General features: G+C 50.5%; 1 protein-coding gene across 4 annotated transcripts in view; it reads left to right on the top strand.

Annotated features, from left to right (window-relative positions):
- FNIP2 (folliculin interacting protein 2) overlaps nucleotides 1–12,563 on the top strand; it is a 76,479-nt gene extending 63,916 nt beyond the window's left edge. For all 4 annotated transcript variants that reach the window (XM_078613439.1, XM_078613440.1, XM_078613438.1 and 1 more), the window contains 8 exons: nucleotides 159–247; nucleotides 1,315–1,461; nucleotides 2,945–3,114; nucleotides 3,832–5,521; nucleotides 6,110–6,278; nucleotides 6,837–7,067; nucleotides 7,243–7,358; nucleotides 8,073–12,563. In XM_078613439.1, coding sequence (XP_078469565.1) covers nucleotides 159–247; nucleotides 1,315–1,461; nucleotides 2,945–3,114; nucleotides 3,832–5,521; nucleotides 6,110–6,278; nucleotides 6,837–7,067; nucleotides 7,243–7,358; nucleotides 8,073–8,151 — 2,691 coding nt within the window. In that variant the 3' untranslated portion in view covers nucleotides 8,152–12,563. The remainder of the gene's footprint in view (nucleotides 1–158; nucleotides 248–1,314; nucleotides 1,462–2,944; nucleotides 3,115–3,831; nucleotides 5,522–6,109; nucleotides 6,279–6,836; nucleotides 7,068–7,242; nucleotides 7,359–8,072) is intronic.
- The last annotated feature ends 3,906 nt before the right edge of the window (nucleotides 12,564–16,469 follow it).

Raw genomic sequence — 16,469 nt, 5'->3', positions numbered from 1 at the left:
TACTGACATGGCTGTTCTATGTGTCTTATCCCACCACAGCCCTTATTCAGTACACTGCTGAATGAGGGCCTGCCCACACTGTTTGGTGTTGTTTGACCGTAACCAAGCCGAGAGCTTTTCTACTCAAATATAATTTATTTGTGTCTTGTTTTCTGTAGGCGATGATTACCTGCAGGAAGATCCAGGACCCAATGCAGAGATCCCAGGTGTACGTGCAAAGAATCATGGATGCTCTGAGCCGCTTCAGGTGATTCACGCCTGGGTCACTTCGGCCAACCACTTTGCTGACAGCCCCTATCATAAGGCCATGACCAACTCGAGGAGAAGGTTTGGGAAGCTAAGCAGGCCTTGAGCCTGCTTTGATGGGTGACCACCGTGCTTGTCACTAAGTTGGGTAGCAGAGGTCAGTGCAAGAAAAACATCTGTGGGAACTTATTTTTTTGCCAGTATCAAAACAATGAAATAAGAAGAATAGGCTTTACCCTTTGTGGCAATAACACAGCTGTTAAGATGTTCAAACACCAAATAGATGCCTGTTGCAAGGCATCAAGTCTGCATTAATCACCCATCCTTGTAGCAAAAATGCAAAGAAACATGCTCTAATAATATTTGCATTGTCTTTGAAACTGATTGGCCTACACCAGAGACAGGCTCACATCCAGAAGTGAATTAAATAAAGGGCTGTACACACAGTCCACGCATCGTAATTTATCTATATACATAATAGCACAATAGTGGAGCCGAGTATAAATAGCCTAAGAGTGAGCATACATCCACAAGCTAAATAAGGACATCACCCTGTGCTGTATAGCAGGGGTCCCCGGGCCACGGACCGGTACCGGTCCGTGGCCTGTTAGAAACCGAGCCGCACAGCAGCAGGAGGTGAGCGGTGAGTCCGCGCGTGGCCCGCCCAATATTTTATTTACCACTTTCATCCGCGCCTCTTTCCCGCATTGCGCACTTGTCTCAGTCACAGTGTTGGTAAGCCCACAAGCTGCTAACCCCTAGTCAGAATGAGTCAAAAACAAACGTTGCTGGAGAGCTTCTTTGACAGGGGAGAAAGACCCAATGATGAACCCCCTCGCGGTCCGTGAAAAAATTGTCTTCCACGAAACCTGTCCTTGATGCCAAAAAGGTTGGGAACCGCCGCTGTATAGTATATGCGCTCCTTGCTGCTGGGATAGGTGCTGCCCATGTCGTTCATAGCACAGCAGCTCAGCAATGGTGCGTCATGACTTACTGTGGATGCTCGTGCCACGGCATTTGCCACCCTCTCTGCCACCCCCTAACCACCTCCCACCAACGCGCCTCCAGGATGGCGGTGAGCGATCTCTACACGCTGCCCCGCATCCCGGAGCCCGTGTGGCTCACCATGACGCTGCCCACATCTGACAAGCCGCAGCTGTGTCGCCGATTTATGCGCGAACTGGCCGCCCTCTCTGAGCAAGCCAGCAAGAACCAGTACGTGACACGCGTGTGCAGATACAGTGAGAGCACGTCCAGGCGTGACGGAGGATGTATATCTGTATGTATGTATGTTGAACTTCTTTCGCACCGTACGTGGCCAACCGTACCGATCGGAGGTGTGGGGGAAGGACAACAGACTACACACAAGAAGCCAATCTTATTTGACAGACAACTACTACAGGTTTACCATGTTCAGTTGTTTTCTCCTTGTCACAGGTTGAGTCACAAACCGTACCTCTCCATAACAAAGGCTCACCCTCTTAAGCCTCACCTTACCATATGAATAAAAAGTGTGCTGTACTTGGCCCTTCCCCCCTCTCCAACCATTATATAAACGGAGTGGTAGCTCCTGCAATCTCTCATTTACTTGATATAGCTGTCGTGGCTGTGACGGTTCCACCTGAAGACGGAAGCTTGTGTTGCCTCCGAAACGTCGTGATTTTTATTTTATTTTACTTTTATTAATTTTAATGTTTTACCTACGTGACTTTACCGAAAAAACCTAAGAATAAGAATACACAAGAAGCTGTTTTAAAAAAAGGATGGTCCTTGCACGCTACCGCTTGCTTTCATGTAAACTGTGCAGTATACGAAGGAGCTGTTATCTTTTCTAGCGCTGTAACTTGCGTGATTGTTAGTGGTTTGTGTACTATAAGAACATGATTCACGTGTTGGCAGATGTTGCTTTTAGTTTAATTGTAGTCGTAAACATGCCTCTTGTCTACAATACAAATGTGGCCAATGGCCAAGACCGTATGTTTCCACTGTTTGTCAAGGTCTGAAGGTGGCCCTGTTGTGTGTAAATACTCGGCCTTAAACAATGCATCACCCCATGGATTAAAATCGATGCTTACACTTATGCATCAAAAATGCATTTAATATAAACATTTAATTCTACCACACTAACAAAAATACTTTTTAGACCCAACCCACTAAAAATGTGTAGAATGTATCAGGGTTGCATCCAAGGATCAATGTTAAATGTCCTAGAGGAGTTTAAAGACATCTGGATTTCGAACCCCCTGCCTAAACACGCACAACCAAGCACAAAGAGTCACTGAATCCGGCGCTGCGCATACACATCTCATGTTGACCGAACGACCCCCGTCACACCATCTCTCTCCACGAGTGCGGTGTATGTGGTGCATACACCACACGCACGGAGCACGAGTGTAGCGGTTAGCGTGCCGCTGCGCTACGATCCTGGCAGCCCGAGTGCGATTCCCACTCGGGGCCAACACCAGTGACGAATATCTGAACCGGTCCTGTGCCTCCCCTAGGTTGAGTCAGCCTCAAATGAGTGCCTGGTGTCGTGTGTAAACATCGGCACTGGGGAAACAAAGGCGGTCAGTTCTGATGTTTGCCACCCACCCGCCTCGTGTGCCGTGCCGGCCTTCATCGGTGCTACTCACTTTCCCCACGAGTCTTTTAAGGCTATAATGGGTGGTGGGGATCTTTGTCTTTGGTGTACACACAGGTTCTTGCCAGCGCTGCTGTCGGCTGTGCTGACGCACCACCTGGCGTGGGTGCCCACGGTGATCCCCAGCGGGCACCCTCCGCTGCACACGTTCGCGCAGAAGCACTCGTCCACGAGCCTGGACATGCTGGCGCGATCGCACCCTTACAACCCGCTGTGGGCGCAGCTCGGTGAGGCCGCACCGCCGGCTTCGGTCATCGCGCGATCACAAACGGGGCCACAAACCAAACGCGTACAGTGGCATCCTGCATTCTTACTCTTAGTTCTTTCGGTAAAGTCACGTAGGTAAAAAATGAAATTAAAATTAGTAAAAAATAAAAACAATAAAATCACGACGTTTCGGAGGCAACACAAGCTTCCGTCTTCAGGTGAAACTGTCACAGCAAAAAATCTGTTGCCTCCGAAATGTCGTGATTTTGTTGTTTTTATTTATTATTTATTTTTATTTCATTTTTTACCTACGTGACTTTACCGAAAGAACCAAAGAGTATGGATTCCAGCAGTCACCAAAGCCTCGAATCAAGATTGAAATAGATTTGTACGCTTATGGTGAAGGGTTTTTTGTTTCTTAGAATTCTACGTGAACTACAAGGAAAACAACATTGAATTGAATCATAACTGTGGTTACTGAATGATATCGTTACAGTTCATCGTGGAGTTGGGGTGAATTGTTGCATCCATGCCACGTGCGATAGAAATGTTGAACTATACGTACACATCTTAATTCAATGAAGATATAGGATTAATGAATCATTGAATTAAATCTTCAACTCCCGAAGATTCCCACCCCGCAGAAGTGCGTGTCGAAGTGCGTGGCGAAAGCTGGACAGCACCTAAAAAACGTTCCGTTCCCCTTCCCTCCTCTCCCGACCCACGTGTGTGATCAGGCGATCTGTACGGTGCGCTGGGTAGCCCCGTGAAGCTGACGCGCACGGTGGTGGTGGGCCGCTGCGAGGAGCTGGTGCAGCGCCTGCTCTACGTGCTCACCTACTTCGTGCGCTGCTCCGAGATTCAGGAGAGCCTCCTCGAGTGGGAGGGCGGCGGCACCGCCTGCATCACCACCAGCCTAGAGCGGGGGGAGGTGGAGGACTCCGAGTACGTCGTCGTCACGCTGCAGCCCTCCTCCTCCTCGTCGCGGTCCTCTGCTCCCGTCGGCGCCGCTTCCCTTTCCGCCGCTCCTGCTGCCGCGACCAAGAAACCTTTGTCTAAGACGTCTGGAGCCGACGGGGCAGCGTCACCATCCGCTGGCACGGAGGAGAGAACTTTTCCAGACACCGGTTGCCCGAGCGGCGACGTGGACAGCTGCAGCTTTGAACTCGGCGCTGCGGTGGATGCCGAGGAGGCCCCCAGCGTTCCCGCCACTGCTGCCGCCCCTGTATCACCCGAGCCGCCGCCGCCGCCGCAGCAGCAGCAGCCGGCGTCTCCGGGCAGCGCAAGCGGCGCGGGCGCCGTGCAGCTGTGCCGCGACGTCGGGGACGTCCGCATAGACACGCGTCGTGAGGTTCTGATGTGCGTGACTCGCTCGGCCTCCGGGGAGCTGATTCTTCCCGCCAAGGAGATGGCGGAGGCGGAACTTGAGCGATTCGGCTTCGCCGTGCCGCAGGGCGAGAAGGGCGAGGAGCGCGCAGAGTCGGCGCTGCGGCGCACGTCCTGCTCTGACAAGCTGCACACGGACGCCATCGCCTTCCCAGCCGGCGTCAGCCCGCAGGGCAGTCGCAAGGTCAAGTTTCTCATCGGCTGTTCCTTCTCGCCGGACTCGGACACGGAGGCACGCGGCAAGCAGTTCTCCAAAACCTTCAGGACGTTTGAGGGCGACGGGCGTGCCCCGAGCCCGCGCGGGACTCCAGTTTCTGAGCCCAAGCCGGCACCTCGGACTCAGCTGGCGGCTCCGAGTCAAGCGGAGCGTGCGGAGGTGAAGCCGGGCCGGCCGCTCGGCCCCCCCAAGGGCCGCGCCCTGCGCAGGCTGCCGTCCTGCGGGAGCAGCAGCAGCAGCCTCTTCGATGAATACTTCGACGAAAAGAACGTGATCGAGACCAAAACCATCGACGACATCCCCGCCGAGATGCGCTTCCGGAGTAGTGGGCACCCGGCGCTTTCTTCTCCGGTCGCCATGGCGCGGGCGGGAAGCCCCACAGAAGGCGCTGGTGAAATCTCAGCCCTCTCCACGAGGCAAAACATCCCCGAAGAGGAGGAGGAGGAGGCGGAGGAGGAGAAAGAGGAGGAAGAAGATGAGGAGTGCGAGGGGGAGGCGGTTCGTCCTGCCTCCGTTGGCGGGTCCGTAGGCGGGTCGTCACGCCAGGACGCTGCGCGCGTCCGGCGCCCGTCGGTGTTCACCATTGGGAGCCCCCAGCTCTCGGACTGCTGCGTGCCGGACTCGGTGGCAAACGGCCGCGCCGCCGCCGCCGGGCAACCTGGCCGCAAGGGCAAGAAGAAGGCGGCGGCATTCCGCGAGGAGGGGGACATCCCACGCAACGAGAGCTCGGACAGCGCACTGGGCGACAGCGACAGCGAGGAGGGCTGCCCGGAGCCGCGCCGGCTCCGCACCTGCCCGGAGGAGGTGGAGCTCCCCATGCCCAGGTTGGCACTCGCAGCCATCACACCGGGCCAACGCCAGCAGACACCCATGTCCACGAGCAGGATTCTTTTTTTCAATTGTGTTTAAATTGGAGATAATGGTCGTGTGTACGTACGTTGAACTTCTTTCACACTGTACGTGGCCAACTGTGCTTATCGAAGTTTAAACAAAATAGAGGTGAAACTAAATACATTCTATCCATTCTCAATCCACTCGGAGGCTGAAGGCTTCCACACTCTGTTTCAGTAAATGGGGACATTCTGACCATACTTCACTATGCTGGTCAGTGTGTGTTAGTGGGGTTGTAGGAGGAAGGGAACAGTTCTTATTTAACTTGCTGCTGATGTAATCCGTGGCCAGGGAAAAAACTGGGGGTTGCCATGTTCTTAGCACAGCATGGCCAGTGAGCATAACCCCCACGAGCACGTTTGGTTTATTCTCAGCATATATATTTCTCCTCGGTCCTTGGAAATAATTAAAGCTTTCCATTGGACGTGATTACCGTGTCGACACGTAACACGGGGGTTGGGGGGGGAACGAGGCTCCGCTAAACAGCCGCTCGTGTGGTGCGTTCGGGGTGCCATTTTCAGATCGGACTTGGTGGAGGTGGCCCCGTGCGGACGCGGCATGAGCAACTATGGGCGCTCGCTGGTGGGCGGCTACTGCCCGCGCTACGTGCCCGACCTCGTGCTGCACGGCATCCCCGGGGACGAGGGCCTGCGGGACCGCATCGCCGACGACCTGGCGCACACCGCACAGGTGAGCACGCGCGGGTTGAACGCACGGCACGGGGAACAGCGGAATGGCACGTGGGTGACGATGGAACGGTGCGCGAGCGATAGCGTGCCACGCACGTAGGTGGGCGGTATGCTTCTTACAGCTGGCGGTTGCCACGAGCAAGGAACATGGGCAAGCTGCACAATAAGACAGATGATACAATTGCCACACCTGATCAAATACTTGCTGTGTTGTTGTCACATACTGAACAGGCACACGAGCTGTGTAATTTTACACTCAAATGTCAAACGGATCCCCTTCGAAGCACTAATAGTTTTTAAGTAGGATATCAATAAGGGCCTTTGAGTCTGAGATCCATGGTTTGTCTGAAAATGTACCACCTTCTAAGGCCCTGGAATTCTGCAAAATGCATGGAAGCACCCAGACCCACTTACAGACCGATGGAAATCTCCTTTGTCAAACGCAGTACTCAAGATGTTTAATGCAACTGTCCACGTGTCCAGACCGAGCGGTGCACATGGCACTGTGGTCTCGTGCTTTCTGTCCATAATCCCCTTTTTCTCCCCGCATGCGTTGCAGCACCCGGTGTTGGACGAGCCAATAGCCGAGGCCGTTTGCATCTTGGCCGACACGGAGCGCTGGTCGGTCCAGCTCCTCTCCAGCTCGCAGCAGCCGCGACGCGGTGGCGGCGGAGTGGGATCGACCAACGAGGGGGGCCGCCCCCCCACGGAAGCGCTCGTGTCGAGCCTAGTTGCGCAGATCCTGAGCTCCACGCTGCAGCTGTGGCGCTTGCACATGCCGGCCGACTTCGTGAGTGCCGCATCGTCCACATGGGCAGTTTTGTGGCTCTTCCCGATGCGCTCTTGGGTTGTACGCAGCGTTGTTCGGCAGCGTGTGGATTACATGCATTTAGCAGGCGTGACAGTGAAACGTGCTTTGTCTAATGGTGTTGAAAATGTGTGTGTGTGTACGTACACATGTGCAGTGTGTAATGCACTTGGAAGACCGGCTGCAGGAGCTGTACTCCAAGAGCAAGGTTCTGGCGGAGTATCTGCGTGGGCAGACACGAGTCCACGTCAAGGAGCTGAGTGCTGTGCTGGGGTGAGTCCTACGTCATGTGTGTTTATCCCCTCATCGTGCATCACAAAGACAAAGATCCCCCGTATTATAGCCTTAACAGACTGTTGGGACAAGTGCTGTTAGCTAGCACCGGAATGGTACATGAGGCGGTGGGTGACCAACAGCACGCCCGATCGCCTTTGTCTTCCCAGTAGCAATGTTTACACAACGTACCATGTACTCATTTGAGGCCGAGTCGACCTAGCGGAGGCCCAGGACCGGTTCAGATAATCTTCCCTCGTGTTGACCGTGAGCGGTAATCGAACCTGTGTCGCCAGATTCATAACGCAGCGCACTAACCGCTGCATTACTGCTCCTGTGCATCACGGACACCTGTGCACACAGAATAATGTTGCCATGTCTGATGTAATCAGTGCCTTCATACTAAACTCTATTTCTAGTCCAATCTGGTGTTTGCTGCTACTCTCCGTTATGCATTTATTTCCATCAGTTATTGATGAATATTTAAGTTTTTTTTATTGGCATGAAATCGTGTAATGAATTGATGTGCATAAGATGTTTCATTTTACATTGCCCGCAGCGTTAACATTAACACTATCAACAGAGCGGTAAACAAAACTCCTGCGAACAGTTTTTTTTAAATTATCAGTCGAAAATGCGATTTCAACATGAACCGCGAACGAGAAATTTGCACAACACAAATGCTTAATTTGCTGTGAATATTGTTCTCCTCAGGATTGAAGCGAACGACTTGCCACTGCTTGCCGCCATCGCCAGCACGCACTCGCCGCATGTGGCCCAAATCTTGCTGTGAGCACCGCCGGTCTCCCAAGCCGCGTCTCGAGCCCCAAACAGGGCACTGCCATTCCCGTTCCAGAATGGCCCCAGCGTGTTCTGCATGCTGAGAAACCCAGCTGCAAGTTGATGTGCGGCAGTTGTTTTTGCTGCGTCCACCAGAACTTCCAGCGTCCTCCAACGGATTGCTTGCTGACGTTCGAGGTTTTCGGAACGCCCCGGGGGGCTTTTCCCGTTCTCACAAATGCACGAGGTGGACTCGCAAGGACGTTCATTGGAGCAGCCTCAAGATTTAGTAGCAGGGTTTGATTGACTGCCTTTATTTTTAGCACAAAGAACGGGGCCTTGCGGAACAATTGTTATGAACAAAACAAGATCTGTGTGCAAGATTGCTGTGTAGTCTTGCAACTCAGAAGACCTCCGTGACTGTTCAAACAAACGCTACGCTTTTGGATCTTCAGCAAAAAGATACCGTCCTTGGTTTGCACAAATTTTCAGCTGGCACGCTATGACAAATTCTGAAGTTGCTTTTGGGAGTGCCTAACGGTCTTGGCAGATTTGTGTGGGCTTTTGAGAATCCAGAACACCTGTTACCCATTGTACTTTGATTTGCACTTGCTTAGTTGTGGACATGACTAAAGCCAATCCATTGTAAAGCCACACATTTACTTCTAAAAGCACTTTTAAAATCTAGTTTTTGTTAAGAAATGCAAAGATTACAATAACTCTTGTTTTCATACGACATAACACTGTAGGTATACCATAAATAACCATGTCAAGTTTTAGGAACTATTTTATTTTACCAGGTAAGGCCCACTGAGCTACCACAAATGATTGGTCAACGAAGTGGCTTATCGTGTGTATATTTATAACAGCCAAATAATCTAAAAACATGTTTCTAAATGTGTAGGGAAAAACCGAAGGACCTGGAGAAATATCCACGTAACCACGGGAAGAACATGCAAACTCCAAATATACAGGCGTCAGGGTCGGGATCGAACCCATGACCTGTTTACCAGGCGAGGTAGTTAACATCTCGAAACACACTAAACTACCACACTGCAGGTCACAACACACGCACCAAACCACCACACTGTGCTCCCTCCTCTTTAAGGCATTGTGCAAAACACTTGGGGAAAAAGTACAAACAGAGAACTACTATTAATTTACAAAATTGGAAAAATTCTCAGGGGACGTGGCAGATGATGATCCAGGGCTCGTGGGCAACCATGCCCTTCGCCAGACCTTGCAATACTGCACATCCTAGACGGCATTGGTTAACTGTACCGCCTGCTCCCACACAGGCCGCATTCCGGTCCCGGTCTCGGGGCTTGATGAGGCTGTCTTGCACTTGGTAGATGGGGAGGAACGGCCGCTGCCTTCCACTTGGTCTGCTGAAGCGGCTCCAATATCTTTTCCACAAGCTCGGACACCTGCTTCTTCCTCTTTCTTCGTTTTGTTTCGACCACAACTTTCCATAGACAAGCAGCCCCCAGAAGGGATGATGATCGCGAAGCAGTTGAGCGGAAGGACGATGGTCCGGCGTAGGCGGCATGCAAAGGACCGCTGAAGGTGAATAGGTTCCAGGAACATCACATCTAATGTGTTCACTGCCTTCAGGTTCAGATGGAGCCCGCGCACTTTTACTCCAAAACCAGAACGATTGCCTCTAGTGCTTTATAAAACACAGCTTGATTGTTGCTCTTTATTGCTAGCTCCTCTTTCACCTTTTCCATAGCTAATTTCGGCTTGCTGCCCCCTTCAACTATCCCGCATAGTCACCTACTCGAATGGCGAACAAGGAACGGATCTTTCCGTAGATCTCATTGTTTGTAAAGGAGACGTTTGATCGCGCGTCAGGTAGATGGCCATCCACACGATGAGCATGCTCAGGCCCATGCACAGCAGGTAGTATTTGACTCTAGTCGAACGAGTCCACCATCCTACCGCTGGCTGCCGCCGTCGTTTTCTTGGCCATCACTCCGCCTCTACGTTGTCTCAACGTGGAGGCAGAGTGACACGATAGCCAGTTGGACAGCAACTTGCTGGACGCGTCTGCATAGCCCAAAGGGAGACGTGAGGGTAGCGGATGTACCTTGGTCTGTCGGTCTTTCGTGCTCACATCGGGAGTAGCGACCACAGTCGGATCTTGGTTATTCTTTAAGAAGGACGAGTAGCAGTCACAGTCCGTGTCTGAGGTTGCGACTGACCGGCCCACAGTGCTGCAGCTATTGAAAGTTCGGGTAGGCTCTGGAAGGCGCGGCCGGGTTTGGCGGTAGGATAGCTTGACGGACTATGCTTCGGTGGAATTAATTTTATTCCACAACAAGGGTGGATGTCTCGATGGGCATCGCCTTCAAGCCAAGCTCCAACAAGGCACGCCCGAATTTCGTTGTCCGATAGCTCGGCCATACCGATACTAGGCCCCGGAGCGTTTCAACGGAAGATGACGGAGGATCGTGACAGAGGATGAAACCAAGTCACAACCTGTGATCCATTTGCTGCTTTGTATGTTTATATATACATACAAAAAAAGCCTGAAAATACGGCTGAGATTCTGCATGTCGGCTTCTTGTTTTATTTGTACACTGGACATTGCAAGAACCGTTCCAAAGAGACATGCTTATTCATCGTGGTTAAAAGCCAGGATCCAAGTATGTGACACCGCTACTCGGTTCATATTGCAGCATCTGAATCCATTGTCAAATGCAGCAACTGTGAGCACAAGGACACAGCCTGACAAACGTTTTGGAAAAGAAGCTAGAAACATACCGTTCGCTTTTTTCCCCCTCTCCCATTGTTATTGTAATAAAATGCATGCCCGTTGCAGCATGTTGCATAGCTTACTCAACGTCGTTCGCGGACGACAATACCAACGCGACTGAACCATTTAAGAGAAGGCGGCGGCGGGGGGGGGGTGCTAAAAGATGAGGATCGGGGTCCGCTACTCCAGTCAAGTGGAACACCACGACGCGGGGATGATGGACTTTTAGATGAGGAAGGGGAGGTAATTGGGGAAGTGTGGTGGGGGGGGGTAAAACCAACTTGAGGGATATCCCAGGCAAGTAAAGGAGAGAGGAGGGGGGAGAAGGGGGCTGGGGATAACCCTAAAATAAAAAAAAACACATCCATGTGGCCATTGTGCGATAGTCCTTTCCCGAGGAGCTCCGCTCCCGCTCAAGTCCCTGAGGGGTTGGTATAACCCCTCTTTTCGATCCCCGTTCTCTCCCAGCCCCCCCCCCCACCACGCTGGTCGAGCTCACTTGCACAAGGGGCGAGGACCATCTGACCTCGAATTCCTTTCCCTTGAGATATGGTCCATCTGCGTTGAGATGTACTTTGTTCTCTGCCGTGTCAATATAAGGGTTCGTTCTTTGTCCCTGACGTTTTCAGCCAGTGCTTCCCATTGCTAATGTTAACAACAGTTGGGGGAGGCCGGGCACCCCGTCTCCTCCTTTCTCGTGAAACGCTACGGGACGCAAATTCGTTCGCTACGGCGGACGAAGCCGGTGGGGCTCGCTTGGAGAACCCCGGGAGAGGAAAGCCCACTCGACTCTGTCAAACGCCTTGACTCCGATCCATCCATCCATCGTAAGGGGCCGTTTGCAGGGGAGGTGATTTGTAGTGGCTATCTCAGTTGCGTTAACTAGGGTCTTAACATTTTCTGTGGAGGCCCCTGCTTTTGACAAACCCCGTCTGGGATTCGCCGATGATCGTCGGGAGAGTCTCGAGTATCCCCCGCCAAGATTAGGGCCAAGAACGCTCGCCTTTTAAGCGTTGAACAAATACATTGGAGCGTCCATCGCCGATTTGCCATCTGCATCCATGAACCCTGCGATTGCGACACCCTTTCAATAGTCAAACTTGTCATTTGGTTTTACTTCAATTTTATTTCCGTAATATACGCATGACAATCCTTTAAAACGTGTTTTTTTTCTTAGACCATATAGACGCTATTCCAGTGTGAAAGGGCATTCAAGCAGATCACTGTCACACGTGAGGACTGTGGAGAAAATGGACTTCCAGTGGAAAAATCCACATCACTTCCTATGCAATTGGGTGAAGGCCGTACAGGCATCTTCGAAGCACCCGGTTGTTTTTACTTGTCCTCTTTTTTCGAGGAATGTCTGTTATAAACACTACAACAAAGATGTTGTGTACTATATTGTACATACTGCAGGCAGTTTTTAGTATGAGTGAAGATGATACCGTGTTGTGTACAGCTGTGGATGAAAATTTATTTCTGTTTGTGAGGAAAAAAACCCGTAAAAAAGCAAAAAGGCATGTGTTTTACCAAGAAAATCATTCCCTATTAACGTTTAAGTGTGTGTGTGTGGACAAATTAAGGAATTGCAAAAAAACCGACGAGCTCTGTGTTTGTGCTACGTGCACTGTGATTGGTGTGTGTAAATAAATAACGTCAACAATAAACTGCGTTGTGTGTGATCTTAAACTGCAGATCACAGCGGTGGCCCTGCAGTTTCTAATCAAACAAAAGGCTCAACTCGGACGATAAGCACCTTTGTTTTTGAGCCTTCTGATGTCATTTTAAAACTTTGAATGAAAAACGAAATCAATTTCAAGCTAAGGTTTGGAACACTTTGGTCACATTTGTGGCATCAAGTGCTCTCGTTTTTTTAAAGATCAACAACTGTGGTGACATCACTCGGGTGCAATGGCGGCATGTTGAATTTTACATATAAAGGCTTTTATCTCAAACTATTTAAATCCTCAAACAGAATTAATACTTCTCCTGGAGGAATTCGTTGAGCTATAAAGCTCTTTTTCACAGATGTTTAGTCGGGGCGGGTGCAAAGTACAAGAAAGGTAAACAAATCACCCAAACATATACAAATATATATAAACCATCCCTATCCTACCAAACAAAGCCCACTGAGGTATTAACTTGTTCAAACGCGACCTGGCCACGAGTGACCGCTCAACAAAGTGGCAAATCATTTAGACATTTATAGCAGCAAAATAGTCTAAACGCATGTTTCTAAATGTGGAGGGAAAAAACGGAGGACCCTGAGAAAAAATCCAGCCTAAGTGTGTCGACATGACCACAGACACGACCATGTACACTGCTACTGGCAGCTCCACGCCTTGACAGCAAATCGTGAATTTAAATTCGAACACTGGGGATGAGAGTCCAACTAGCCACACTGCGAGTCCCGGATTGAGACTTTTTAAGTAATGTGCTTCCCCTTGTGGAGAGATGGAACTTTCAAGGTGAAATGAGCCCTCGTCACTAACAAGTGGATTTTTTAGAGGCTTAGATCATCTCGGAAAGATATTCCTTGGACGCTTACAAGGAATACATTTTCGAGATCTAAACAAAATTTACTCATTGGACCTTGTGGACACTCGTCGATTATATCGCCTCGTTATTTCTCTTCTGCCGCCACCGGAATTGTCATGCGGGCCTTCATCAGGAGGAGGCCTGCAAGCTCATCCGGCTCGAGGCTTTCCAACAGGTTCGCACCTCAACAGGGCGGGGGGGGGGGGGACTCCACAGCTCTCACTTCACTGTGGAGAAGACCACTGTGAACATCTTCTTGGTTCTTTCGGTAAAGTCACGTAGAAGGGAAGTAATAAAATAATAAAAATAAAACATAATAAAATAATTCTCACGACGTTTCGGCCACAACGCAAGCAGCCGTCCTCAGCTGCTTGCGACAGATCTGTTCTCCACCTGAGGACGGCTGCTTGCGTTGTGGCCGAAACGTCGTGAGAATTATTTTATTATGTTTTATTTTTATTCTATTACTTCCCTTCTACGTCACTTTACCGAAAGAACCAAGAATATGAATCCCTGCAGTCACGAAAGACTGAACATGTCACATGTTCTGGCATCTCGAGGTTGGATCCGGGCGAAGCTTAGAATCGACTTTAAGATATTGTTTGGGTAACCATCGAACAAAGGCGGTCACTCAATCCGGCGCTTTGAGATGCGCTTCTGCGGCCGTCTGGAACGCTCTTCTCTCCGATATTGGAAGCCACTGGAACTGAGCTTTTAAATCTAAATTGAAACCCCATTTCTTTAGAACTGCGTTGTGTGTTCAGTGTAACCTTTTTTCTCGCATCTCCAATTTAGCACGGTTGCCTACGTAGGTTCAACATAGATTTGTCGAGGATGTTCGGGACATTCTCGCAGAGGTGGGACAAAGTCATTGTTATGCAAGTCCAAGTCGAGTCGCAAGTCATCAAATTCATGACTCGAGTCTGACTCGAGTCCAAGTCACATGACTCGAGTCCACATCTCATAGGTGGGACAAAGTCATTGTTATGCAAGTCCAAGTCGAGTCGCAAGTCATCAAATTCATGACTCGAGTCTGACTCGAGTCCAAGTCACATGACTCGAGTCCACACCTCTGCATTCTCGCGCACAAACACGGGTCAAGGGTCACGGGGACACTGCCGTGCACGACACGCAATCCGATGGTTGAGTGGAGGACACTGATCGGATTGGTGCGAAGAAAGATTCTAAAAAGGCGGGGAAACCCCAAGAAGGTGATTGGCGGAGACGGGCTATTAAAGGGAACGGAGTTTGGAGAATTCGGGGTTGGTTTTGGATAACGAGTGGAAGTGTGGTGTGAGTCGGCGTCGAAAATAGAGACCCTTCTTTGACCAGCTAAAGCCTCCTCTTCACATTGTTGCTAACCTACTCAAAGTGCGTTCTACCAAACCTACTTTTGGGCCCTATCGCATCCCTGTGTTCCACCTTGCAGTCTGCCTTCCATGGATCCGGGTCATCTGCATCTTGAGGATGGGAGACGTCGCTCTAAGGGGCGACCCCGGGGGAGGAGGGAGGCTTCTGCTGCGTGGCTGTCTTCTCACCACCACGTGCCCCCCCCCCTCCAGCCGCATCCGGGATTCGGGGGCGCTGTCGATGTTTTAAAGTCACGACTCAATTGGGAGCACTTGGACCAATGACGGGGTGTAATTTGTTTTCCCTAATTGTATTGTCATGTATATATTGGTTGCCTTGATTGATATTTGGAGGGGTTTTTTTTCTCTCATATGACTTCGTGTGGGTCGTGTGTATAGTTGAACTTCTTTCGCACCGTACGTAGCCAACCGTGCTAATCGGAGGTGCGGGGGAAGGACCACAAACTAAACACGCAAGAAGCAGTTTTAACGAAATGAGTTATAGATTTTTGTCCTATCCGCCGTTCACTTTGTGATTTTGGATAACAACAAAAAAATTGCGGCAACAATCTTTGCCCCAACGCGGCTTGATCTAACGCGTGTGTTTCAGCTCCATACACCGTGTTTCGGCTCCACGTCGACAAGTATTGCCCTGCGAGAGTGCTACGTCTGTTGGAAGGTGTCACTGCATCGGCCGCGAGAACAATTTTATTCAGCACGTACGGTTCTTTTTGTTGCGTGTTTTATGTAACACGCACAAACACGCACAGCGGCTCGTTCGCAAAATTGCCACATGGCATCTCGCCGTCCAGTCGTTGAGGACGTTTAGTCATAGGGACGTCTCGATGGCGAATCATTGACGGTCAAGTGACAGTGTCAGGGGTGAGCGTTTGGCGTGAGTGCCGCGGTGCAGGTGAAAAATAAAGAATGTACACACAGGTAATGCAGAGTGACCCAGCATACTTTAATACAATAACAAGGGCAGAAATATTGTATTATTATTAGATAAAGAGGAAGGGATGATAATTTCGTATTCAGGAACGCAACCCTAGTTTTCCCATAAGCTCTTATTTGTTGAATGCGGTTTTGCCCAACACGACGATTTTCCAGGAACGTAACCCCCGCGTTCGGCGAGGTCTGCCTGTGCAATAAACATTAGTGAGAGTGCCTGGGTTCTGTGCTGACGCTGTGGAACGAGTTCACTACGATTCGGAGCCGGGATGATCCTACTGCGGCAATAACCCCCGGACCGCAAGCCAAGCCGAGCAGCAAGCCAAAAAATATCGAGTGAGCAATTAAGCGCTGTCTTTAACTCGAATGCTGTTTCTGGTGAGACTGGACTTCCTCGTCAGCCATGATCAATCCACTGCTGGATAAAGGCCTCCCCGAGCCGTCGACATTTTTCATGATGCTGCGAGACCATGATCCATCCAGTACCTGCACAACAAATTATCTCATTTCCCTCTCTCGCTTGGTCGACTTACTCTCCATTGCGTGCCATTCCTTGGCTGCCAACCTGCTATTCTTCTAAACCAAGTGATTTTTAACCCGGGGATGCGAGATGCCCTTTCTCGGGGTGCGAGACAGTGCCAGATTTTTTGTTTGAAGGTAAATAATCGAAACACAAATTTTGCACGGGCACGTAAGTACAACCCACTTTGTTTAATCAAACCTATTAGCACGATA

This window comes from Lampetra planeri, chromosome 41, assembly GCF_965212315.1.
Source record: "Lampetra planeri chromosome 41, kcLamPlan1.2.h2, whole genome shotgun sequence".
Taxonomy (NCBI): domain Eukaryota; kingdom Metazoa; phylum Chordata; class Hyperoartia; order Petromyzontiformes; family Petromyzontidae; genus Lampetra; species Lampetra planeri.
This window is presented reverse-complemented; position numbering and strand designations above follow the sequence as displayed.